Source organism: Natrix helvetica, assembly GCF_964273705.1.
Source record: "Natrix helvetica genome assembly, chromosome: Z".
Classification (NCBI taxonomy): Eukaryota; Metazoa; Chordata; class Lepidosauria; order Squamata; family Natricidae; genus Natrix; species Natrix helvetica.
In genome coordinates, this window is record NC_138554.1 from 88,353,366 (window position 1) to 88,380,985 (window position 27,620).

Sequence of the window (27,620 nt, forward strand, 5' to 3'; positions counted from 1 at the left end):
AATAATTTAGAGTTTTAAAATAGAGGGTTAGAAAAGTTTTTTCCCTTTAAGGTTAAAGAATCTGAAAGAGGTAGTGCATTTTATTTAAAATGTCAACATAAAAATATTTTTAATATTTAATAATCTAAGAATAGTCTAATTCTTAGAATATCACCCTCTCATGAACATTTGGTGTTCTTGCCCAAAGTAATCACAATAATTTAGACGAGAATATGAAACTGTATGCAATTTAGCATTTCAATCATTGCTATTTGATTTGTGGAGTGTTAGTACCATGTTATAATGCCTTTGTAAGCCCATACTTGTAATATTGCATCCAGTTTTGATCGCCATGATATAATAAAGATGTTGAGACTCTAGAAAGAGTGTAGAGAAAAGCAACAAAGATCATTTTTAATTTGGGAGTTATCATTCACAAGGAACATGTCTGACATAGTGTCCATAAATTCAATATTGCTGATCTCTGGATTATGAGAAGGGATAAAAATAAAAAGTTTGTAATTATGAGGGAATGATTCATATAAAAGAAAAAGTAGTGAAGATTACTGCAGTTTAAAATGTATTAAAACTATTTGTGTTTAACAATTAAGGTTTAATTGGGGCAGGTTTGTATGTCTCTTGTATAATTGTGTGTGTGTGTATATATACATGTCTATCTCTACCTATCTACCTATCTATCATCTGCATTTATCCTCAATGAATACATACATTCACACAGAATAAAAGGAATCATTTTTGTATGGTATGTAAACTACTGGCTAATTACTTTTTCTTCTAGCTAACTCATATGAGAGAAGCAAAATTCAACTTCAGCACATTAGATTCAAGCTTTACTTGGATTGTGTATTTTGGGAAGACATTGACATACCACACACTGCATAGATGTAGTTCAAATAGAATCTTAATATTTGCCATACAATAACATTTTTTCTGCAACATAACTGATCATACTGAAGGTGAGAGCTAAAATGGAAGAAATGTGAGTATTGTATTAGATGTTTATGATATTCTTTTGTCCTACATAATGAAGATTTTGTTGGATTAGCCATACTGTTACAGTGGTGGCATACATGACAGTGCCACAATAAATATTTAATAAAAATAGCTAAAAAAATCAATGGGACATATAAAAAAAAGTTAATGGGAAAGATTGTGGCATCAAATGCAATTTTTATTGAATGAATCTTTATATGGAAAATGCCATACTACTTTTGACCTGTTAAGAATATCTTTGCCAAATGCCAAATGTCATTAGCAATAAGAATAGTATTTAGACTTATATAACACTCCATAGTGCTTTACTGAGTGATTTACAGAGTCAGCATATTGACCCCAACAATTTGGATCCTGAGTTTACCGACCTCGGAAGGATGGAAAGCTGAATCAACCTTGAGCCGGTCAGGATTCAACTCCTGGCTGTGGGCAGTCAGCCTGTAATACTGCATTCTAACCGCTGCACCACCACAGCTCCTATTAATTAACATTAAACCTCTTAATGTTGCTTATTAATGTTATATGAGGATTATTGTGGGAACATATACATGTACACCTACAGACATGTACACAGATATACATTATAGATTAAGATTATTATTTAAAAATTAAAAATTGAACAGCATTACCAATGGGTAATTGTCACATAATTTAATTAATTAAGAAAAACAATATATGAGAATCTCAAATTAAAAACAATATAGTTTTCTGCATTTGTCTTGCCGGTATCAGAGTCCTTACCTGTTGCTTCAGTGCTTCCAAAGATTCAAATTCTAGTCTTGCCAATTTTATCTGAATATCTTGGGGTTTGTCAGCAATCACATAGGACATAAGGAACTTCACTGCTAGGGCTAAATGCTGAAAAAAAGTAGATGAATAAAATAGTATTCAGGGATGAGATCTTAATATCTTGGTTCTGAAATATTCTCTCTTTAGTTCAACAGCTAATAATAATAATTTGAAGAACTATGTTTCTGGGATACTCGTAGAAAGAAGAAAAAAATCTCTATGGCAGATTCCTCTTGATATTCACACAGAAGCCTATATAATAATAATAATTATTTTCTTCTATTCAATTTGTCTGTTCAGTTGGAGACTGCTTGGACAAGTCCTTACAGTTTCCTTGGTAGTGCTTTTACAGAAGTGGTTTGCCCCTTTCTCCTGAGAGAAAGTGAGTAGCCCAAGGTTACCCAGCTATCTTTGTGAATATTTATCTCTGAAATAATACAATTATTTATTAATAAATAATAAAAATGCTCAAATAGGCTGTGATGATAGCAAAGTTTCACATAAGGGCAAATAATCCCAAATAACTATTGTACAATTATAGTTTTAAAAGCAGAAAACTTTTACAGTATGCATTCAAAATCAAATTCTAAAAATCTGGCGTTGTGGCTTGTGGGTTCAAGTTGCATGAAACACAATTCACGTATGTCATGGATTTTGAGCTTTCAATTCCCTTACTATTATCAGAATATAAAGCTACAATAAGATAAATATGATGTAATGATACTAAGGAAATATTATTAATAATTACAGTATAAAAATACATTTTAATTAATTTGTACAGCTATCATCAAAACAAATGACACTAGATGGTAAATTATTAAATAAAAACAATTACAAACATTAATATTCATAGTAGCCAAGAAAGCATCACAATCAATAGAATGGGGTTCTTTCATACTCTCAGCCCCAGGCCTGAGCAGAGAACCAGGGAAAGATTCAGGTCCATCCAAATCTCTGCTACAGCACCTAAAAGAATGAATGTAAGGCTATAGAACACTTTGTAATTCTCAGAAGTCTCTCCACTACCATTATTTGTTTTTAATTCTAATGTTTCCTGATAACTGGATGAAATCCTATTCTAATTCATATTAGAATAAGAGAAAATACAAAACCACATACCTCCCTGCAATAAGGTTTATTAGGACTGAATTTAAACATTTTAAAAGTCTACAGGAAACAAAATAACAGGGTCTCTTCTCCCGAGGAAGCCCATGCTTTACTTAACAGCCATCCTGACTTCCAACTGTAATGAATAGACTTCACTATGGTTGTAACTCAAACTTAAGATAGTCAAGAATGCAAGTAAGGACTGTGACGTTGATGCTATTATACATCTTGGCACTAATGATCTATCCCAGAAAGATGTACTTTCTGTGCAGAATGATTTCCAGAACTTGGGGTATGAACTTAATAGTATAGGTTGTAGGCTTATCTTTTCAGAGGTTTTACCTGTATATAAGGAACAGAAAGGGAAGGGCCAGCGTGTAGCAGAGTTTAATGTTTGGCTAAAGGAGTGGTGTAAAAGGGAAGGCTTTGGTTTTATTAGTCATGATGCCTGTAGCTGGTCCAATGAAAAAATGTACAAAAGAGATGGGTTGCACCCATCCAAGAAAGGGACTGAGTTACTTGGCATTAAATTCACAGATTTTCTTGATAAACATTTAAACTGAAGAGCGGGGACAGAGAATTAATAGATACAGAACATTTCTGTCCCCAGCAAACTAAAATTCATAGGGTTATAAGTGCATGTAACATAGATGTGTGTGTGGGTAAGATTATCACTCCCGCTGTCAAGCAAAAGCAAGCATTTAATACTGACTGCCATACCATGTGCATGAATCACACAAGTGGCAAGAAAATAGGGGCAGTCAGGCATAACACAGATTATGTAGACAGTAAACACAAGGTCAATCAAAATGGACTCAAATGTCTATACACCAATGCACAGAGTATGAGGAATAAACAGGGCGAATTAGAAATTCAAGTAAAAGAGGGCAGATACGATATTATTGCCATTACAGAAACTTGGTGGGATGAAACCGACAAATGGAACATACAGCTAGAAGGATTTAAATTATTTAAAAGAAATAGATCAAATAAAAGAGGAGGTGGAGTTGCACTATATATAAGAAATAACTATGTCTCTACAGAAATAGAGCACAACAATGATGAGAACTATCTTGAATGCATTTGGGTCAATATTAAAGGTTGTGGGGGAAATGACATTGCCATAGGTCTATACGACAGGCCACCCAACCAAGCAGAGGAAGTAGATGAACTTTTTGCTAGTCAGCTAACCGAGGTATGTAGGAAGCACACCACAATAGTAATGGGAGATTTTAACTACCCTGACATCAACTGGGAAACAAACTCTGCACCAAGTGGAAGATCCAACAGGTTCCTAACAAACCTAGCAGACAACTTTGTTTTCCAAAAAGTAGAGAAGGGAACAAGGGGATCAGCCATATTGGACTTAATTCTCACTAACAGAGAGGAAATGATAGAAGGTGTTGAAGCCATAGGAACCCTGGGGGCAAGTGACCATGCACTTTACTTTACTTTACTTTATTTGGACTTTTATACCGCCCCCTCTCCCCAAAGGGACTCGGGGCGGTGTACAGTCAGATAAAACACATAAATAAATAGAAAGTACAAACATAATTACATACTCAGTACCTAAAAGAGGAGGCTATAAGAAACTGTACATAAAGCAAAGCAGTTAAGAACAATATTTAAAATAACCCCTAAAAAATACCCAATTAAAAATATCTGCCAGGAGGTAGAATAAGACTATAAATGGGCCAAGCCGGCTAAACGGAACAGGTGAGTCTTCAGTTTTTGTCGAAAGGAGCGGAAGTCGGTGGTGGTTCTGATATCGGGGGGGAGGTCATTCCAGAGGGTTGGGCCCATCACAGAGAAGGCTCTACTCCTAGGCGCCGCCCGTTGGCATTGCTTAGTGGACGGCACCCGGAGGAGTCCCTCCCTGTGAGAGCGAATTGGCCGCAGGGAAGTGTGTGGTAGGATGCGATCCCGCAAGTAACTAGGTCCTGAGCCATGGAGCGCTTTAAAGATGGTAATTAAAACCTTGAAACGCACCCGAAAGACCACAGGCAGCCAGTGCAGCTCGCGCAGGAGCGGTGTTACGTGGGAGTACCTAGTACTCCCCATAATAGCCCGCGCGGCTGCGTTCTGGACTAGCTGCAGTCTTCGAGCGCGTCCCAAGGGAAGCCCCATGTAGAGGGCATTGCAGTAGTCCAGCCGAGATGTCACCAGTGCATGAGTGACCGTGCGTAGGGCATCCCGGTCCAGTAGGGGGCGCAATTGGCGAACCTGGTGGAACGCCCCCCTTGCCACGGCTGCCACATGGTCATCCATTGACAGCCAGGCATCTAGGAGGACGCCCAAATTGCGCGCCCGTTCCACAGGGGGCAATTGCTCGCCCCCTATGGTCAGTGATGGAATCAACTGACTGAACCGGGGGGCCGGTAGCCACAGCCACTCAGTCTTGGAGGGGTTGAGCTTGAGTCTGTTGTCCCCCATCCAGACCCCGACGGCTTCCAAACACCGGGTCATCACTTCGACAGCCTCGTTGGGGTGGTCAGGGGTGGAAATGTACAGCTGGGTATCATCAGCGTACAGATGATACTCCACCCCAAAACCACGGATGATCTCCCCCAGCGGCTTCACATATGCGTTGAACAGAAGGGGCGAGAGGACCGACCCCTGAGGCACCCCACAAGTGAGTGGCCTCAGGGTCGACCTCTGCCCCCCTGCCAACACACATTGCGTCCGGTTGGAGAGGTAGGAGCCGAACCACCGCAGAACGGTGCCTCCAACTCCCATCCCCCCCCAGCCGGCGCAATAGGATACCATTGTCAATGGTATCAAAAGCCGCTGACAGATCTAATAGGACCAGGATAGAGGAACAACCCCTATCTCTGGCCCTCCAGAGATCATCGACCAACGCGACCAAGGCCGTCTCCGTGCTGTGTCCGGGCCGGAAGCCGGACTGGCGTTGGTCTAGATATTCGGATTCCTCAAGGTGCCGTGGAAACTGCTGTGCCACCACATTCTCTACAACCTTCGCTAAAAAGGGAAGGTTGGAGACTGGACGATAATTAGCTAGCTCCATCGGGTCAAGGGAAGGCCTCTTGAGTAAGGGCCTCACCACCGCCTCTTTCAAGGCGGCAGGTAAGGACCCCTCACCCAAAGAGGCGTTCACCAAGCCCAGTAGCCAGCCTCGTGTCACTTCCCAGGATGCCAGTACCAACCAGGAGGGACACGGGTCCGTTAAACATGTGGTCGGTCGCAGCCGTCCACGCAACCTATCCAAATCCTCGGGGGCAACAGAATCAAACTCCTCCCAGAATGGTCTCACAAGACTCACTGATGGCGGCTCCTCTGGTCCACTGAAGGGGGCCCATCCGCTCCGGATCTGAGAGATTTTGTCCTGCAGATATTCCCCAAACTCCTCTGCTCTGCCCTGTAAAGGGGCTTCCTGCGTCCTCTGTGATAAGAGAGAGCGGGTCACCCGAAACAGGGCGGCAGGGCGGTTATCGGCGGCCCTGCAATATTGGAATTCAACATTATCCAAACACAAGTAGTAGAACAAAGTCAAACTAGTCTTGGACTTTAAGAAAGCTAATTTCAATAAACTTAGAGAGAGCTTGGGAAAAATTCCATGGATGAGAATCCTCAAGGGGAAAACAACTCAAGAAGCTTGGGAAATTTTGAAAAATGAGATTACAAAAGCCCAGTTTAGCACAATACCAATGAAGAAGAAAAAAAACAGCTCCCAAAAGAAACCAGCATGACTGCATAAAGAACTATCTGACAAACTGAAAGACAAAAAAGGTAAGTATAAAAAGTGGAAGGAGGGGGACATAACTAAGGCAGAATATCAGCAAATAGCCTGAGCCTGTAAAGATGAAGTGAGGAAAGCTAAGGCTCACAATGAAGAAAGGCTTGCCACAAAAGTAAAAATTAACAAAAAAAGCTTCTTCCAACATGTTAAAAACAAAAACAAAAAGTTAAGGAAACAATTGGTCTATTGCTAGGAGAAAGTGGCAAGAAGGTGACAAGCAACAGGGAGAAAGCAGAACTATTTAACTCATGTTTTGCATCTGTCTTTACACAAAGGGATAAAACAGTCCAACCTATCAAAAGCAGCACCACAAAAATCAGATTAGGAACACAAATTGAAATAGGGAAGAAAATGGTAAGTGAGCACCTGTCTACCCTAGATGAGTTCAAATCACCAGGACCGGATGGATTACACCCCAGGGTTCTGAAGGAACTAGCAGACGAGATCTCAGAACCACTGAATTATATATTTCAGTTATCCTGGAACACCGGGGAATTACCAGAGGACTGGAAAAGAGCTGATGTGGTTCCCATCTTCAAAAAAGGGAAAAAATTAGATCCAGGAAACTACAGACCTATCAGCCTGACCTCAATACCAGGAAAGATTCTGGAAAAAATAATCAAGCAACGAATTTGCGAACACCTAGAAGCAAACAAAGTAATAGCCAAAAGCCAACATGGATTTGTCAAAAACAGATCATGCCAGACTAATCTTATTGCATTCTTTGATAATGTGACAAAATTAGTGGACCAGAGGAATGCCGTTGATATAGTTTACTTGGACTTCAGTAAGGCTTTTGATAAGGTAGACCATAACCTACTACTAGATAAAGTAGAAAAAAGTGGGTTAGACAGCATCACCACCAGATGGATTCGTAACTGGCTGACCAACCACACTCAACGTGTAGTCCTCAATGGAACTGCATCTACATGGAGGGAAGTATGCAGTGGAGTACCCCAAGGCTCTGTTTTAGGCCCAGTACTCTTCAACATCTTCATCAATGATTTGGATGAGGGAATAAATGGGGAACTCATCAAATTTGCAGATGACACCAAGCTGGCAGGAATAGCCAACACTCCAGAAGATAGGCTTAAGATACAGAAGAATCTTGACAAACCTGAACATTGGGCACTATCTAATAAAATGAAATTCAATGGTGAAAAGAGTAAGGTTCTACATTTAGGCAACAAAAATGGAATGCACAGGTACAGAATAGGTGGTACCTTGCTCAGTAGTAGTAACTGTGAAAGGGATCTTGAAGTCCTAGTGGACAACCATTTAAATATGAGCCAGCAGTGTGCAGCAGCTGCCAAAAAAGCCAACACAGTCCTAGGCTGCATCAACAGAGGGATCGAATCAAGATCACGTGAAGTGTTAATACCACTTTATAATGCCTTGGTAAGGCCACACTTGGAATACTGCATTCAGTTTTGGTCGTCACGATGTAAAAAAGATGTGGAGACTCTAGAAAGAGTGCAGAGAAGAGCAACAAAGATGATTAGGGGACTGGAGACTAAAACATATGAAGAACGGTTGCAGGAACTGGGTATGTTTAGCTTAAGAGAAAGAAGGACTAGGGGAGACATGGTATCATTGTTCCAATATTTCAAGGGTTGCCACAAAGAAGAGGGAGTCAAACTATTCTCCAAGGCACCTGAGGGTAGAACAAGAAGCAATGGGTGGAAACTAATCAAGGAGAGAAGCAACTTAGAACTGAGGAGAAATTTCCTGACAGTTAGAACAATTAATCAGTGGAACAGCTTGCCTCCAGAAGTTGTGAAGGCCCCAACACTGGAAGTCTTTAAGAAGATGTTGGATCGCTATTTGTCTGAAACGGTATAGGATTTCCTGCCTAGGCAGGGGGTTGGACTAGAAGACCTCCAAGGTCCCTTCCAACTCTACTATTGTATTATAGTATCTGTATCTCTGGACCCATTTTCAGTTTTTTTATTTTGCATTGAGCTCTTTAACAGCCTGGTTCTCAAATAAGGCATTCCAGGATACGTATGCGATTGCTCAGTTATCTGCTTGCATTAATGTATGCTTGCTTGCTATTTTCCAGTAAACTGTTTAAAATCAAGCCAGCATATGAATAGTTAGTGTGAACTGGGACATTAAAAGGGCGTTGGTACTTACCTGAGATGCTTCTTCTCCTAGGGTGGAGGCAGCATCCAGGCTGGGTTAACCCTCATCCAATCATATTGAGGACTGAGTCTGGTAACATCTTTAAGCTCTGCCCCTGTTGCTAGGTAGACCCAGCTTTTGACGAAGAGAAAACCCCAGACCCCGTGCATCATCGCCAATAGTTGTAATATACCTGTACTCTGGACATCCAGTTGCACCCGTCTGCCATGTCAATAAATTCCTCCATCCGTCCTTATCGTGTTAGAACCAAGACGACAACATTCTTTTTTTCTTTATTCAACAGGTAACAGCAAGATAAAAAAAACAGTAACAAATAAGGCATGACCCAGGAACAAACCCCAAACAGGGAGGGGCTGGATGCTGCCTCCACCCTAGGAGAAGAGGCGTCTCAGGTAAGTACAAACGCCCTTTCTCCCTAGTGGTGGAGGCAGCATCCAGGCTGGGACGTACCAAAGCAGTAACTGTTCCAGGGTGGGTCTAAGACTGTGGCAATGAAGCATCAGCCCCAACCACCGACTGCAGCACCCTGCGATCAAAGGCCGCGCCTCTGCAGATGCAAATGAATCCATCTTATAGTTCCTAATGAAGGCATTAGGTGTAGCCCAGGTGGCTGCCCTACAGATCCCTTGTAAGGAGGCCTGAGCCGCCCATGCTGTGGATGTTGAATCGTTTCTAGTGGAATGTGCAGTGATCCTAATTGGCACCAGAAGAGACTGAGACTGGTATGCCAAAGAAATGCAGGCCTTTAACCACCTGCCTATGGTAGAGGAAGAGACCTTGTTACCCAGGGAAGTGGGCTGAAAGGACACAAAAAGAGCGTCGGATTTCCGAGTTGCAGCTGTGCGTTGTAAATAAATTTTTAGAGCCCTCCTTACATCTAAGGTGTGCCATTTGCGTTCCAGTGGATGGACAGGATGGGGACAGAAGTTGGGTAGAACAACCTCCTGAGTCCTGTGGAAACAGGAATACACTTTGGGGACAAAGGAGGGGTCCAGGCGTAAGACCACCCGGTCTGTATGGAAAATGCACAGTTCTTTCCTGGACGAAAGTGCCTGCAACTCTGAAATTCGGCGCACGGAAGTTATGGCCACCAGAAATAATACCTTCAATGTTAGAAATCTGAGTGAAACCTCCCTCAGAGGTTCAAAGGGAGCCTTAGTCAAGGCGTCAAGTACCTTGGGTAAATCCCAGGAAGGGTGGCGTTGTAAATTCTGTCTGTGGATGGCCACCTAGCGGCCTGAATCGTTTTGATGACCCTGGAGGAGAAATTGTCCCCCCTTAAGATGCCCCGCTCAAACGCCAGGTGGTCAATGAGTAATCGTGATTTGGTGCCCCCCCCCCCCGTCGGTTGATGTGTGCCTTTGCAGACACATTGTCCGTTAGCACAAGCACGTTTTCCCGCCACCCCTGGGAGGAATTGGCAAAGAGCCAGATGGACCGCCCTCAACTCTAGCCAGTTTATATTGTGTGCACGGTCCACCTGGTCCCTCTGCCCTTGTGCTACCTGTTTCTGAAGGGTGGCACCCCAGCCGAAAAGGCTGGCATCTGTTGTGACAGTCAGAAATTCCTGGTCCTTGAAAAGTAAACCTTTCATGATGGCCTGAGACGTCCACCACCTGAGAGAACGTTTGACCTCCGCCGGGACGTGAACCTTGGCCAGGGAATAGCTCAAGAGCTTCCTCTAAAAAGGTAAGAGGAACCATTGGAGGCGTCGTGAGTGTAAACAAGCCCACAGAACAATCCCAATGGCCAACACCATGGTCCCCAGCAATTTAGACAGTGAAGCCAAGGAGCACCTGTGTGACCCGGCGGCCTGACCTGCTAAAGCCCTAATATTGTCCTGCCTCTCGCGAGACAAGTACACTCCGCATTCCTCTGTGTCGATCAATGCTCCCAAGTGCACTAATCTGGTGGATGGATGTAGATGACTCTTGGGGACATTGATGGAAAACCCATGCTCCTGAAGAGCCTGGATGGTGGACGCAAGGTCCCCACGTGCCTGACTAGGGGATGAAGATTGGATGAGTATATCATCCAGGTAAGCCTGAAGTCTGATAGGCACTTCCCTGAGAGCTGCGATCAAGGCCGCTAGGACCTTTGTAAATACACAAGGAGCTGAAGACAGCACAAAGGGCAGGGCAGTGTATTGAAAATGCTGCCCTAAATATGCAAAATGCAGGAATTGTCTATGCCGGGGCAAAACAGGAACATGGAGGTATGCCTCCATTAGGTCAATTGAACTTAGAAAATCCCCCTGTCTGGTGGATCCCCAAATGGAATGCAAAGAATGCATCTTAAAACGCTTGTAACAAATGAACTTGTTTAATCTTTTAAGATCCAAAATAGCTCTCCACCCCCCCCCCCGAGGCCTTTGGTATAACCAAAAGGATAGAATAAAACCCCAGCCCGCATTCCTCTGCCGGTACCAGTTGTACGGCCCTAATGTTGAGGAGATGTTGGACCGCCTCTAGCATGAGGCACCTGTGAGCTGGGTTGGAGGAAACCAGACAGGCCCTGAAGGAACTAGGGGAGTTGGAGATAAACTCAAGGGCAAGCCCCTGTCTAACCGTAGACCTAACCCAAGCGTCAGAGGTGGTAGCGTCCCAAACATCAGCAAACATAGCTAGCCTACCCCCGATGGGATAACTGGCCCTGGAGGGGCTAGGTTCTGCGATAATAACACTCCCCCCTCCTCAAAAGGGACGCTTGGAGGATTTTCCCCACTGAAAGCGGTCAGGCTGGGGCCTCTGTCTGGAAGCATAGCCTCCCTGCTGCCTATATCCCTGGCCCCCAAATTCTGCCTCCCGAAAGGAGGAACCAAGGTCCTGGCCTCAAAAGGAAGAGCGCCTGGGATATGGCGACGGACGGTTGAAGCCCTTCTTTGGGGCTGATGGAAGGACCTTCCTTTTCTCCTTGTTTTCAATCAGGTATGGTTCCAGGGCATCTCCGAAAAGAGAACCTCCCTTGAAAGGAGTGGAGGCCAACTTCCACTTGTGGCGAGCATCGGCTTGCCACTGTCGAAGCCACAACAATCTTCGGGAAGCCACGGAGGAGGCCATGGCTCTGGCAGTGAACCTGGCCGATATCAGAGTAGCATCCGAAGCAAACTGAATCGCCGCCACCAGTTTGGCAATGTCTTGGTGGGCCCGTATGTCAGAGATACGAACACGCTGTTGTAGTTCCTGGAGCCACAGCAGACATGGCCGGGTGAAGAAGGAGGCGGTAGTGGCGGCCTTGATGGCCCAGGCTGCCGCCTGATGACCTCTTTGCAGGGTTAGGTCTGTTTTCTTCTCCTCCGGTTTAAGGACGTACTCCGGAGCCCCTGGCATGTGAGCTGGCGTGTAGAGGGTGATCACCGGAGCATCTATTGGAGGAATAGCCAAATACTAGGCCAATTCGTTGGCCACATTGAAGAACATTTTATCAGCGGCCGATGGACTTGGGCCTGATGTGGGAACAGCCCATTGCCTTTGGATTAAGTCTACAAATATCTTAGGCATTGGAATTGTCTCTGCTGGGGGTGCCTGTTCAGAATACAAAGATTCTGCACTCACAGTTGTTGAGCGAGATGCGGCCGCCGGCGGTTGAGGCCCTATCTTAGAAGCTGCTTTGGCCTTATACAGAAGTGATGAGAACAAGGCCAGAGGGAATAGGCCCGAAAAGGATTTCTGGTCGGGCTCCCTTCCCTCATCCTCAGATAGTTTGGCCTCCTTGAGCTCACCTTCCTCGGATTCTGAGGATTGATCCAAATCCTCTTGGTCAGACACCACCGGTTCTGTAGGCAGAGCTACCTGAGCTGATGCGGATGGAGCCCTGGTTGTGGTGGTCACCTGTCTGAATGACATGGCCTGTTGCTGCTGAAAACTAGCTGTGATGCCCTGAGATATGGCAGAGGCAATAATGTCCTGAAAAATTGGCAGGAGCATCAGATGTGATTGGCCCAAAGGGTTAGTGGTAGATGTGGAAGGCAATGAGTCCAGTCTCTGGACAGCTGGTGGTAATTTGATCCCACTGCCAGTCATGGAGACCAGTGGTGCCTGGGATGATCCCCATATGTTGGAGACATTGATAGGAAAGATGGGGTTAATAGGGATGTCCCTATTCTGCCTGTCCCCAGGAGAAAGCAGCAGAGATAATTGCCCCTGGGATTGTTGAGGCTTGTTCTGTTGGCTTGGGAGATATGATCTTTTTGCTGGCCGCCTTCTTGTGTATGTGATCCAGCGATTTTTCTTTTTGCTTTTCATAGCGTGAGCTGGAAGGCTTTTTGGGCTTCTTAGCATTTTCTGCCTTTCCAGACCTCTTTTTACTGCTGCTGGAATCCCTGTCAGCAGAAGTGCCAGGCTGAGGGGACAACTGAGGCATTAAAGCCGCCTCTCCTGTCAGTGGGACTTGTGCCTCTGCAGCACTCTCTGTTGCTGTATTAAGAGCCTGTGTACTGACGGCCGCCATTTTGTGTGCCACTGACAGCTGTTTGAAAAAATGGTGATTCGCGCCTTTTTAACTGCTGCGATCCTCGCTTCGCAAAGGGACTGAGAGCCCTGTAACAGCAGCGTTTTCAATGTTCCTATCCTCCTGGGTTGCTCCGCAGCCGTCCAGCAATGATTTTAAAGTCAATTTGCCTTCAAATTACTGGCAGCTGCGGTTCGCCGCTCAACTGTTAACAGGAGCGGCGGAGGGTTCCCCAGCCGCTCTCTCAGCTTGCCGAGCAAGAAATCAGAATATCAATGCAGCAAACGGACACGTAGGAAACCAGAAGGGAGCTGTCACTGAGCCGTCAGAGACCGCGGTGTTTTGAGAATGAGGTGTTAATTAGCTGTCCTCACAGAAATGACACCCTTGTCACGCTGCCAGCCTGCGCGCCCTGACAGGGCTTAGAGGCTCCAACCACCAATGCCTGGCCCTGCAAGGACCTTAGTACCATCTGGTCATTATAATTGGTCTTATTGTTCACAGAATTCAATCCAGTACTCACAATAATCAAATTAGCAATCAATGAATTATCACCAAAAGGCCGGAGAAAGGCGATGACGCAGCCGTCCTCACGAGTGGACTGAGTCGAAAGCTGGGCTACCTAGCAACAGGGGCGGAGCTTAAAGATGTTACCAGACTCAGTCCTCAATATGATTGGATGAAGGTTAACCCAGCCTGGATGCTGCCTCCACCACTAGGGAGAACCGTGTATGCAATCTTAATGTCTCATTACACAACAAATAGCACTTCTGATACATAAACATTTCAAGTTCAAGCACAGAAGGAGAAATAAATTATTTAGATCATATTATAACTGAAGGAGAAATAACTTCTTTAGATCATATAACAATTATTAGAAAATGTAAGCATTTTATAACTGATGAGGAATATGTGCCTATGAAATGTATTTGAATATTAGTAGCTTGAGTTGGTAGTTAGATTGTTGGTTTGAGCTCCAAGCTTGACAATTTCAGTAAATCGTTTCATCACCATTCGAGGGAACATCATCAGTGTGCTTTGAATTGTGCTTGTTGATCAGAACACTGGTCTTTAAATACCAGTGACCATACAAAGGAAGGAATATTACAGTATTTGGAAAAGTCAGATCTGCCAAAGGTACCAGAGGAGATTAAGGACATGTTCAATGAAGACATTAAAACATCAGAGATAACCGAGGCCATACAAAGACAAAAGAATAATAAAGCTGCAGGGCAGATGGGTTGCCAGTGGAAATTTATAAAGAATTCCAGGATATACTTGTCCCAACGTTGTTGGAAGTCTACAATGCTGTGTTGAAAGAGGCGAAGACACCGTTATCATGGACGGAGGCTAACATTGTACTATTACCTAAGGCGGACACAGACCAGGTGCTGATACAAAACTACAGACCAATATCACTGCTAAATGCAGACTACAAAATCTTTGCCTCAATAATAGCAGAAAGGTTGAAAAAAATTCTTACATCGTTCATCCATACATATCAAAACGGATTCTTCCCCAGAAGACAAATTAAAAACAATATGAGAATTATGTTGGACATTCTTGAATATTATGAAGTGCACAATGACAAACAGGTTGCACTAATTTTTCTCGATGCCCAAAAGGCATTTGATAATGTCAACTGGGAATTTTTGCACCAACAATTAGAATACATGGATTGTGGGGATAAATTTATAAACACGATCAGAGCAATTTATACAAACCAAAAAGCCAAAGTAATAATCAATGGTGAACTAACACAAAGTATTGTAATCCAGAAAGGTACAAGCCAAGGTTGCCCCCTGTCCCCCCTGTTGTTTATACTAACCCTAGAAGTACTAGCCAGGAATATACGTAAAGAGGTACAGATAAAGGGAAATTAAAAAGGAGCAATTTAAGTTACAGGCCTTTGTGGACGATCTAGTGCTTGTGCTAGAAGATCCTATGAAGTCTGGTACGAAACTCATTGAGGAACTGACAGAGTATGGGAAAATAGCGGGTCTAAAGATAAATATGACAAAGACCAAAATGCTGACTAAAAATATGACATCAAAAGTAAAAGAGGAGTTAACGAAGAAATTGGGTATCCAAATTATCAAAAAAGTTAAACATCTTGGTATACATTTATCTGCGAGGTGCATGACCATCAAAGAAGACAATTATACCAATCTGATTAATAAAACTAAGAAGGATCTAGAAAGATGGAAAAACCTACAACTGTCCCTGATGGGCAGGATTGCAGTTATAAAAATGAATATATTACCAAAATTTCTTTTTCCTATTTCAGAATATACCCATTAAATTAGAAAAAGGTGTCTTCAAAGATTTGAATCAATTGGTTTCGAAATTTATCTGGCAGGGAAGAAAACCAAGAATAAAACTTAAGGCTATGCAAGACACTAAGGAAAAGGGAGGATTTGGCGTACCAGATTGGGAACTCTATTATACTGCGGCCATATTAACATGGCTAAGGGAATGGATAATGCTGAGAAATAAAAGATTACTCAAATTAGAAGGTCATGACCTCCAAGCAGGCTGGCATGCCTTCCTCTGGTATGAAAAAGGATCTGCACACAAATATTTATTAGACATTACATTAGACAATCTCTGTTAATAATATGGAACAAAATTAAACATGACCACTATACCAAAATACCTATTTGGCTATCTACAATGGAAGCATACATACACCCAAATTTAATTAACGTGGAAAATATAGTCACATATAAAGAGCTATTGAACAGGCAGGGGGAGATCAAAACCAGATCAGAATTGACATCACAAGGAATACAAGTAGAATGGTGGTCTTATTTACAGATACAATCAAGGTATGCACAGGATAAGAAGAACGAAGGTATTGCCAAAGACTACACAATATTAGATAAACTGTTGATACAGACAGAAAACAGACTGATCAAAGTGCTGTATAGATTTTTGTTGGAATATAAACTAGAGGAAGAACATGTCAAAGAAACCATGGTCGCCTGGGCGAAAAATTTCGGTTACAATGTGGAATTGGCTAAGTGGGAAAAACTTTGGATACTTAATCAGAAATTAACATTGGCTACGGCGTATAAAGAAAACCTTTACAAGATGTTCTACAGATGGCATCTCCCGCCAGCACGGCTTTCTAAAATGTTCAAAAATCTGGCCCCAAATTGTTGGAAGTGTAAAAAAACACCAGGCACTTTCTACCATATGTGGTGGACGTGCAGTGAGGCAAAAAAATATTGGAAAATGATTCAATCATGGTTAGAACAAATGGTGGGAGAACAAATTATGTTTAAACCAGAAACTTTTCTCCTAGGCATAATACCGGAGGGGTTTAAGAAAGATACACTCTATCTAATTATACATATACTGACTGCAGCGGGCATAACCTATGCACAGCATTGGAAAAAAGAAAATACACCATCAGAGCTAGATATAATCAGAAAAGTGTTGGCCTGTGCAGAAGCAGATAGGCTCACTTTGGAACTTAAAAATAAAGGGGAATCAGAATATTTTGAGGTATGGAATAGATTTTATGATTGGTATAAGTTAAGATGACAAGACTGGAACAAATGTATATATGGTGATCGAACAGAAGGACAGACAATGTATTAAGTAGAATAACTGTTAATGGTTGAAACTAGCTGTACATAATGTGAATCTATGATCACCCCGACTCCGCGGCATTGCATTGTTTTAAATGTAAAAACAATAAAAATATATTTAAAAAAAAATGTTTGCAAAACAACTTAGTATTCTAGGGGCAAATTAATATGTGAAATAACATCTTTCTCAAAGGAAACCATATATAACCAATCATTGAGCCAGTGCTGTATTTTGAGTACATTTGTCAATTATTTTTTGAATCCAATAATTTCCTCTTTTAAAGACGCATAATTGTCCAATGGAAATGAAGCAATAATTTTTGTTTTATAAATACATATAACAAATACCAAAATGTTCTTCTATTAATGTTTAGATACCAGACATCTCTTTATCTAATTTACTGTATTCTTACAACAGTTAATAGACTTGTTAAATCCATTAAAGCTAGAGAAAGCCAAAATATTTATGGCTACCAGCCTACACTTTTATGTCAGCAAGTATTTTAAAGGAAAACACTGCACTTTGGGGCAAATAGTACCCGGTGGCTCCTCAAATAACAAAAAATCCTTTTTTAATCTTATCAAATTTTCTATGTTCTATCTCCGCTAGATCCACCAACAAAAGAAATGCTTTGCCAATTTCCTCTTCAATATTAATTAGCGCAACTAGAGGAATTAAATATACTGCAAACTGTCTTTCTCTATTAGCTAATGGAAGGAGAAGGGGAATCCTACATTTGTAATTGGTATCAAACATGCTGATTCTAGGAAGGCCCATGAAGACAAGTTCCAGGAAGAAAAAAGTGCTTTTCTAAATAATTTCTTGAATTTAAAAAAAAAGGGGTGGTAAAGATACAATTTTAAAACAACGCATTCAACTTCTAAAAATATTTTAAGAATGTATAGAGTTGTAAGATAATTAGAAAAAGGACAGGAAAAACAAAACAAAACAAAACCCATTAATAAAACAAGAAGCTATATTGGTAAAAAAGAAAGAAAAGAAAACATTTAACTATTTGAAGTAGGAAACTTATCAGTTTCATTAATTAAAATAACTCTCTATGAGAATCCTGGGGGTGTTCACTACAGGAATAAGGCTCTTGAGTACAAGCTTATTGCAAGGTCTCCAAGCTAATAAAAGATGGTCAAGACTGAAATGTAATAGAATGAGACATTATATCTAACATTAAATATGGCTTTATTGTTCAGAGAAAACCTCTCATATTTATTTTTCATCTACAATTCTAGATCAAAACAAACTAATTCTACTATATAGAGATATAGGTAAAGAACAGAGAAGGTTGAAACTAATGGTAATAGGAAGCAGTTATTAACCTAGAGTGGGGGTTGGCAACTTGTGGCTCCGGAGCTGCATGTGGCTCTTTGGGCCCTCTGCTGTGGCTCCCGGTCAGGTGATCCTACCACTGGCTGGCCCCACCCCTCGCCGTTCCCTCCCAGTCACTTTTGCTTGGCCTGAGAAGGTAAGGGTGATGGCAGGGAATGGAGAAGCAGCTTGAGTGGATTCTCTGGTGCCTCACTGTTGCTCGAGCTTTTTCCAGCCTTGTTGGTGTCGGGTGTGCTTCAGTTGCTTGGGGAGACGCGCAACCTGCTCTCCACCCTGAGACACTGGTGACCGATGCTGGCCTAACATGAGGGCTGGCTGGGTGGGGAATCGGATCCGGGAGGACAGGACTTCAGAAAGGCAGATGGGCTCGCAGTGCCCAGTCACCACTTTAAAATGTGCATGGGGGACTTTTGCTGCCTAGAGGATGCTTTTCAATGAAAGCCGTGTGTGTGTGTGTGTGTGTGTGTGTGTGTGTGACAACACCCTGGACACTGTGGCAGGGCTGGGAGGGTGTGCAGAAGTGGGGAGACCCTCCTCAAACGAGTGCACATGCACAGCCCACAGATGCCTTTGCTGCACTTTGGCCTAGGCTGGCCGCTTGTTTGAGGAGGGTCCTCCCACTTGTACACGCCCTACCAACCTCACCATAGCCAGCCAGTATAGGTGAGAAGAGAAGGAGGGGGAGGAGAAGAAGGGGGAGGAGAAGGAGGGTTTCCGGAGCCTTAGTGCAGGAGCGAAGTGGCTCTGTACTTGCCTTCGGGCCACATTTGTGCTCAAGGCAGCCTTCACCTCCCACTACTTTGGGCTGGAGCTCATGCCTGCTGCGCTCAGCTGAAAAGCTAGGGGGAGGGGGTACACAACATGATGATGGTCAGAACCTTAGTACAGGAGCGAAGTGGACCTGTACTTGCCTTCATACCACATTTGCACTCAATGCAGCCCTCACCTCCTGCTGCACAAGGTGGGAGGGGGAGATGAGGGAGAGAAAAGGGAATTCTCCCCTTTTCTCTCTCTCATCTCTCTATCTTTTGCATGCGGGTGCACCCAAACAAACAGGATCCTGGGCTGGGATTATGGCAGTGGCAATTGCGACTCCTCCTCACGCTGCTGCCACTGTGCGCTCAGGTGAGTAGATGTGCAGGAAAGCCAGAGCTCTTCCCTGTCTGTATTTGGGGGCTGCGGCAGCTGATTCTCCTTCCTGAGCCACACGAAGTGGACTGCAGCTGATGCTGAGCAGGCGATGAAGGATGCGGAATCGCAAAAAGCAGTCAGTCGTGGGCAGTGCAAATAAAACTCTAGGGGAGCTAGGGTGAGAAAGGGAAATGAGAAAATTATGGAGGGAGAAAATGAGAGAGAGGAAAAAGAGAAACAAATGAGAAAAAGAGAAGGGGAGAGGGAAAGGGAAAGAGAAATGAGAGAGCTGGTGGTAGAGAATGAGAGAGAGGGAAAAGAGAGAGAAACAAACGAGAGAAGGATGAGAAAGAAAAAAGAAAGAAAGAAAGAAAGAAAGAAAGGGAGAGAGAGAAAAACAAATGAGAGGGAGAGAAAGATAGAAATGAGAGAGATAAAAGGGTAGAAAGAGAAAGAGAAATTGAACAATGATGGAGAGAATGAGAGAGAGACGGGGAAAGGGAAAGACTGAGAGAGAAGGAAATAAATGAGAAGAGGGAAAGGAAGAAAGAGAAAGAAAGAATGAAAGAAAGAAAGAAAGAGAAAGAAAGAAGAGAGGGAAAAAAAGAGAAAAACAGAAATAAATGGGAGGGAGGGAGAGAGAGAGCTACAAAACCTGGATAGGCGTGGCTGGGGTGTTTGTCATGTGTCTGGGGGGGGGAGTGACATTGAGTTGGCTACGGCCACTCAAGTTTTGTGGCTCCCGGTGCTTTCTTTTCTGTGGGAAACGGGTCCAAATACCTGAATGTTTAAGGTTGCAGACCCCTGACCTAGAATCAACTGTATAATATAGCTTATGTTACATAGGCCAGAATAGACTGGGATATGGAAACTGGTGATATGGATTGCAAGACGGAAAATAAACTGACATGAAATGGGTTGCATGATGACAGCACACTTAGCAAATGCCAGTGGAAATGTTAATTATGATGAAAGAAGGAAAACAACTGTGAAGTGAAATAAGAATGGGAAGGGGCTAGAGAAATGAAAAATGGGTATTATAAGCATTGGGGCTGAGGGAATAAAGGAGCTATAGTTACAGTCAAGTAACAGCTGGATCAATTTGATTCTTTTTTTTATTATGAATTTATTTTGAATTATATTCCAGTACGTTAATTTTGTAAAAAATCACATTTCCAAAGGCACTTGTATGTCTCTAAGCCAGTCGTTTTCAACCTGTGGTCTGCAGATCCCTTGCGGGGGGAGAGGGCTGCAATGTCATCATAGGGGGCATGCGAAGACTTAAAGAAATGTTATGGTTTAAATCTTGATTTCAGTCTTGGGGTTCTATGGCTATGGTCCCTAGCCATAAAGGGTATTGGGGGGGGGGGTCTGTAGTGAAGAAAAGATTGAAGAACACTGTTCTGGGTTATGGAATATTATTCAGATTTATGATAAATGTAGATTAGTTTATTAATGACTACTTAGTGACTCCATAGTCCACATGTACTTATGAAACTAAGAATTGATTTTACTAAATAGTTAAGTTTCACTGAACATTGCAATGATTACTTTTGGGTAAATATGGACATAATTGTATTACTCAGCTTTGTATTGCGTTATTTTACTTCAGAGTATTTTTTTAAATTCTATTAATGTTTTCATTTGACATTCAGAGTATAACAGTACATGGAAGACAAGCAGTTAAGTAGCAACTTGTATATTCACATGCCCTCTTGTGGTGGGACTCAATCAATTTATTAAGATAAATGAGCCAAGGACAATGCTAGTGAGTGCATCCGTTAAATTTTTCTATGCAAATATATTGTAACAATAATTATGAAGTTAAGATTAATCACTTTATAACAAACATTTTGTAAGAAAAATTTCTAAATATATTATCTAAACATAACAGATCAACAATTCAGTTCAGTATAAGGTTTAGAAAAAATTATAAAATACTTTTAATTAGGCTATTTTACTCAAGCAGCATATAATTAATGATTTTGAATCAGGTTTGGAAAAGTAATGGCGGTTAGGTACTTTACACAACCCCCTTGAATTAGAAAACTAGTTATCTTTTTATCTTCATAAACATCCGTGTGGTTTTTCTTTAACCAGAGATTAAAGTTGGTGGGTTTTAGTCTTTTAAGATGCCAAGGGTCACTTGTGAGAAAATAATATAAATAAAACAAATAAAATAATCTATTTCCATTCCTAGCCAACACAACTGATGGTCTTATAAAGAAATGATTTGTTAGTTTTTCATATGCATGGTTATTTTGATCTAGAGATTCATTTTTAGAAGTGGGAAGAGAATCCAGCAACTTTAAATTTGGAAAAGAAAACTTGGCCCCAGAACATGATATAAAGGTATATGAGACTGAAACTTGAGAGACCCTAATGGGGACCTATACCATCATATATGGCAAATGAACAAAAATAGTTTTATTGCTATTGATAAATATATTTAAAAGTGCAATTGGAAATGATCTCAATTTCCAAACTTTCAGCTTTCTGTTCTTTGCTAAAGCTAGCCTTAGCTTCATCAGTATATATTTTGCTCAGAAAATGATGGCTGTTTGTGGGATTGCCATGTGGCCCAGCAACAAAAAGGCCTGGCCCGCTTCCCTACCCCAACCTTCTGAATTCTGGAGATAAAAAGGTAGGTGATAGGGGTGGGATGGGGAAGAGTGTATAGAATCCAGTAGCATGGCAAACAAGGCCAGTGCCTGTGGGAATCTGGACAGGCAGGATGGGAGGGGGAATAGGCAGGGTGTTGCAGCTTCTCTGAAGTCGGTCTTAAAGATAAACAACCACAGGGGTGCTGCAGTGGATGTAACTTCAAGACATAATTACCTTTGGGGGGGGGGATCATAACTTTGAACAGTCCTTAAATGATTGGTCATAAGTTGATGACTACCTATAGTTGATTGTGGATGTAAATTCTTATCTCTGCCAACAATTGCTCTTAGCCTTGCTTCCTTGTCTTTTCTTAGTCGGATATAATAAACAGTAGGGGGAGGGGGAAATGAAGAAATGATGTTTTCAACAATACCTCTTTTACATTTACCTATCTTGCCTCTATAACTGTCCTTCATAAACCAAATTCATGAGCCTCCTCTATCAAGATAAAATGTGTGCTTTCTATAACCTACTCATATTTTACAGCAGAGACATATTATGGTACAAAGGGATTGCTAAACTATTAAAACGTTAACACATCTTTCAGGATTAATAGATTGCCAAGATAAAGGTAGTCAAGAAATTATATGTAAGAATGTCATGCCCCTACTAAGTGAATTTTCGGATTTAAACCTTAAAACAATGATGATCGGGAAGCTTTGGGAACATTGAACTTTGAAAACTTTATTTTTGCCTCTAAACCCGAAGCTGGCAGGGCAAGATGGCACACTTCCGTTGTCTTTATGAAATGTGAAATCTGACTCCACCTTTAAAACTTCAGGCTTCCGGTCTTTGTCTTCGTGCTACTCAGACAAATCTCTTGTGGATTGCTGTCCTTTGAACTCCCTGGAGTGGAAATTTTGCTCTATTGCCAGGGCCAGTGGAAACAAAAACTCTCTTCTGCCTGGACCTTCTGTCTCCTGGACTCTCCTGGCTGCCTTGCCCTTCTGACTGACCATTCTCTATACTGACTGAACTTTTTATTGTACAAAGAATGGCACCTAAGAAACCACCTCCTGGAAAGCCTGGCTTAGCTGCCTCTGCCCCGACATCTGCAACCTCCAGTCCTAGCACACAATCAACAATAACAGCTTTGATGCAACCTAAATCTATGGAGATGGAGTTTCAACAAATGTTTCAGCAACTTTTACAGGGACAAGAGGAAATAAACAACTCCAGGAGATGAAAGAAGAAATTAAAGAGAACCAGGCCAAAATTAATAAGAACTCACAGAGATTGGACCTTTTGGAGGGTGGGGCGGCTGAGATGAGGGAGGGGATGGAAGGGATGCAGAAGGAAAACAAAGAACTTGATACCCAGCAGATGAAAATAGAGTTTGAGAGAATGTCTTTTTATCTTAGATTTCAAAATGTGATAGAGACAGATGATGAAAATACAAGGGACATCATGACAAACATTTTGGCTGACTACATCCAGAAAGAGAAGCAACAGATGGGGTGGGAAATAGACCTGGTTTATAGAGTGAACTCAGCTTATGCTAGAACACACAATGTTCCCAGGGAGGTACACATTAAATTCCTCAGAAAAAGCACAAGAGATGAAATTCTGAGCGCACAAAGGGGGCAAGCCCTGACATACAAAGATAAGGAGATAACCATTCTGAAACAGATCCCCAAGAAAGTGAGAGAAAAAAGAAAAAGTTATTCGCAATTAGCGAATAAATTATACCAGAAGGGGGTGTGGTTTAGATGGTTGATGCCTGAAGGTATGCTAATATTCTGGGAGGAGACAAGAGTTAGAATTAATACACCCATAGAGGCACAGGCCTTTATGGAAAAAAACAAACTACTCCTAGAAAAACCTGATGATCCCTCACCAGATACACAGGACACGGGAGGGGCCGGAGCCCTGTCGGCGGGGGGAGATGGGGCAACACCGAGAAAGCTCAGATCACAAAAATGAGTAAGAAAATCCACCTGACATAAACTGATCGAAATTATCAACTGAATTTATATGCTGACTATATGGTATTATGTTACTACTTAATAATGAATTATGTGCAAATGTATACTATGAGTATGGAGGGGGGGCGCACCTACCGCACACTGCAGTTGCCAAAATTTGTAACCTTTCCCCTACCTTTTTCCTTTGCAAAATACTGAAAAAACCAATAAAACTTTGTTATAAAAAAAAAAGAAATTATATGTAAGACATAGTAACTTTTTCTGACATATAAGAAATACTTAAACCTTGACTTACCTCTGCCAACACTACAATTATGATAAGTTCAGATTTGGAATCTGGGAAGAGTGCATTTACTTGCGGTGACATGCCAATTAGGATACAGTTTGTAATAACTGAGATTACAGTCATAGTTTGAAAAGCCATCTAAAAGAAACAAGGAAATAAAAAATAAATGAAATGTATTAACTACAATCACACTATATTCTCTTTTGCTTAATATTCATTGGCACCTACAACTGGATTAGAATCTGCATAATTTCAGCAATGATACATTTACTGTATTTTTCCGAGTATAAGATGCTCCAGAGTATAAGACACATCTTAGTTTTGGGGAGGAAAATAAGAAAAAAAATATTCTATCTCTATCTACCAGCATCCATCGGTATTCATCTGACTAGCATGCTTAGCCTGATTCAGCTCAAGCAGCTGATTGATCGGCCTCCTGGAATAACCCCCAATTAGCTGAACCCAGAGTGAACTTTAGCAACAGTTTCGCTGGTTGTGAGCGCATACGCTAGTTGTCATATCAAAAACAACCACTTCATAAACACATGGCACAACATAAGAGAACAAACCCATCAGGACAAATTTCAGCTGGCCGTCTGCATTTAGAATACAAAGATCACTCTTTTGAAGACAGCAAAGTCTACATTTTGGATAGAGAGGACTGCTGGTTTGAAAGAGGTGTCAAAGATCCCATCTATGTGAAAACTGAACAGCCCTCTCTCAACAGGGGGAAGTGTTATGACATCATATATCTCCAGTCAACACACAGTTCTTTCAGCAGTTCCAAGAAGGCTCCACACCCATTTGCACAACTCAGGTGACCCTAAGGACACAGATAAACCTCCAAGTGACCTCAACAACTCTCTAAAAGAATGCAAATGACCAGCTGTCTGCAAGGAATATAAATCCTTTCATTCCCACCATCCAGTCAGACCTGAAGAAGCTTCTTGGATGAGAAGTGGAATGTCTGCAAAAAAACCTTAAGAAAGTCAATTTGCCTCTTAAAAAGATATGTTATTTGACTTAATCTTCTCAATGCTAATATCTATAAAGTTTAGAAAACATAATTATTTACATGAATTACCTGCCATACACCTATATTTGCAGCAGGCTCTGAAAATGGGCGTTTAAAAACACTGCACATTTTTAAGGCATCGGAATACATCTCAGTGATGTTGTTTAGCACAGCAAAAATAGCAGCCAAAGGGTAGACGCATGAAAAAAGGCTCACATAACCAAATTGTAAAAACAACTCCAAATAATCATCAAAAGTACCCTGAAAAGAAAGACAATATTTTATTAATAATTTTCAAATAAGAAGCAACTTTACAACACCTGGCAATTTTATGTACATGGCTAATTAATTAAAAAGATGAAAGTGGAGAATAACATTATGAGAGTATTCATTCTAATTTATTGCTGTTTGAAGTCCAATTAATCATATTTATGTCCTGGCATAATTACAACTGTCCCTCCTGGCAAATGTATTAACTGGTTATTTTAGGGGTATTGTTTTTAACTTATTGTGTGTGTTTTAGGGGTTCAAAATCCTATATTTATATATATATTGCTTTGTACAGTTCTTTTAATTCCATTTTTAACCTCCTCCATTCCAACTGTACATATTCAATTTTTATTGTATTTTGATGTATTTTGCATGGACTGTACACCGCCCCGAGTCCCTTTTTGGGAGAGGGGGCGGTCTAGAAGCATGAATAATAAATAAATAAAATAAATAAAATGTAATCATTTCACATGAAACAAGAATTTCAAGACATTGTTGCATAAGAGAATGCAACATGCATTTCATTCATGTGAAATGTATACATCTAACTATGAGTCACCCATTTTGATATTTTTCTTTCCTAAAGTACAGCTAAATTCAACATAATTTCTATACCACATATATTACATTACTATCATTATTGCTAAACATAACCCTAAATTAAATACTCTTAAAAAGCTAATGACAAAAATAGGTTGATCCCCAAAAGTTTTTCCATTAATGATAGCCATTTCCCAAAGGGGAAAAAAATAAAGAAACAAAAGGAAAACTGACAAGTATTACAAGTGGAATAGTCATCTCTGGATTCACGAGGTCATGTATTAAATTTTACTTGATAGGTATAGACAAGACATGTAAACTTAGAAAAGCAGGTAAACTAGATGGAATTTTGGATTAAAATTGTGTACATTATTATATTCTAATTGAATTCTCCAGGCTTATTAAAACACAAGTATTTTCATAATCTACAGTTCATAAAACAGACTATCTTTAGGCACAGTTAACACAAACATCGCCAAGTATTTTTTATAAAGATATATGTTTATATCATTTTAGCAATCACTGACTGAATAAACTTGAATTAAATCTAATAGGATTAGAAGAAAGGAAATAGCATAATTTACCAAGTAGGTATCCATTCCTTTTTCCAGATTAACTTGTTCAAATAAAGACATGTCAGTATCTATTTCCAGTGCTTTCACCTTTTTCTCTACTGTTTTATTCCTTCTTTTTTGTAGCCAATAAGGCAGTGCAGCTTCTACAAACTGATTAAGGACTTGTGAAGTTATTAGTAAAGTTGCCAAGCTCTTTAAGAAAATTAAAAAAAACCAAAATTAAACAATGCTTCAACATATTTTATGTGTGACTTTAAAAAAATTCCATTGCTTTTAAAGTGTTGTTAACAGTCCAAAATCACATTTGCAGGTGGGCAGCCATATATATCGATTTAATAAATAAACAGATCTTTAGCATTGGTGATATATTTATAACCAATGAAAGGATCAAGTGAATTCCAACAAACGGTGCTGATATAAACATTTAAGCATATATTGTATTACCATATTTTTCAGAGTATAAGACGCACCTTTTTCCCTCAAAAAAGAGGCTGAAAATCTGGGTGCATCTTATACATTGAATACAGCATGTTTTTGCGTCCTGAAACCCCATCCCCTTCACCAAAATGGCCGTGTATAGCCTTTAGGAGTCTTGCAAAGTGCTCCTGGTGGGCTGGGGAGGGCAGAAATGAGCAAAAAATGGGCCATTTTTTTTGCTCAATTTTGCCCCCCTCCCAGCCCCCAGGAGCACTCTGCACACTCGGCTATGCATGCCTTTTTGGGGGACAAAAAACGGGCCCATTTTCACACAAAAAATGGCGTTTTTTGCTCATTTTGGGGGGGCATCCCCCAGGAGCACACTACAAGCCTCCTACAAGACTATTCATGTCCTTTTTTGGAAAAAACATTCACTTTTTTGGGAGGTCTGCAGAGTGCAAAAACTTTTAAAAAAAAATTTGCCTCTTCAAAACCTTGGTGTGTCTTATACTTCAGTGCGTCTTATACTCCGAAAAATACAGTAATCCAGATTTTTGTATTGAGGTTGATATCAGAGATGTGTGCAGCAATAATTATATAAATAATTCATTTGCAG

The 27,620-nt window shown here is 41.2% G+C and overlaps 1 protein-coding gene across 3 annotated transcripts in view; it reads right to left on the reverse strand.

Annotated features, from left to right (window-relative positions):
- The window catches only part of ANO10 (anoctamin 10), a 126,906-nt gene that overhangs the window by 48,654 nt on the left and 50,632 nt on the right, over window positions 1-27,620 (reverse strand). For all 3 annotated transcript variants that reach the window (XM_081970107.1, XM_081970106.1, XM_081970108.1), the window contains 4 exons: window positions 26,597-26,779; window positions 25,272-25,463; window positions 24,197-24,325; window positions 1,735-1,851 (listed from right to left, as the gene is read on the reverse strand). In XM_081970107.1, the coding sequence (XP_081826233.1) occupies window positions 1,735-1,851; window positions 24,197-24,325; window positions 25,272-25,463; window positions 26,597-26,779 (621 nt within the window). The remainder of the gene's footprint in view (window positions 1-1,734; window positions 1,852-24,196; window positions 24,326-25,271; window positions 25,464-26,596; window positions 26,780-27,620) is intronic.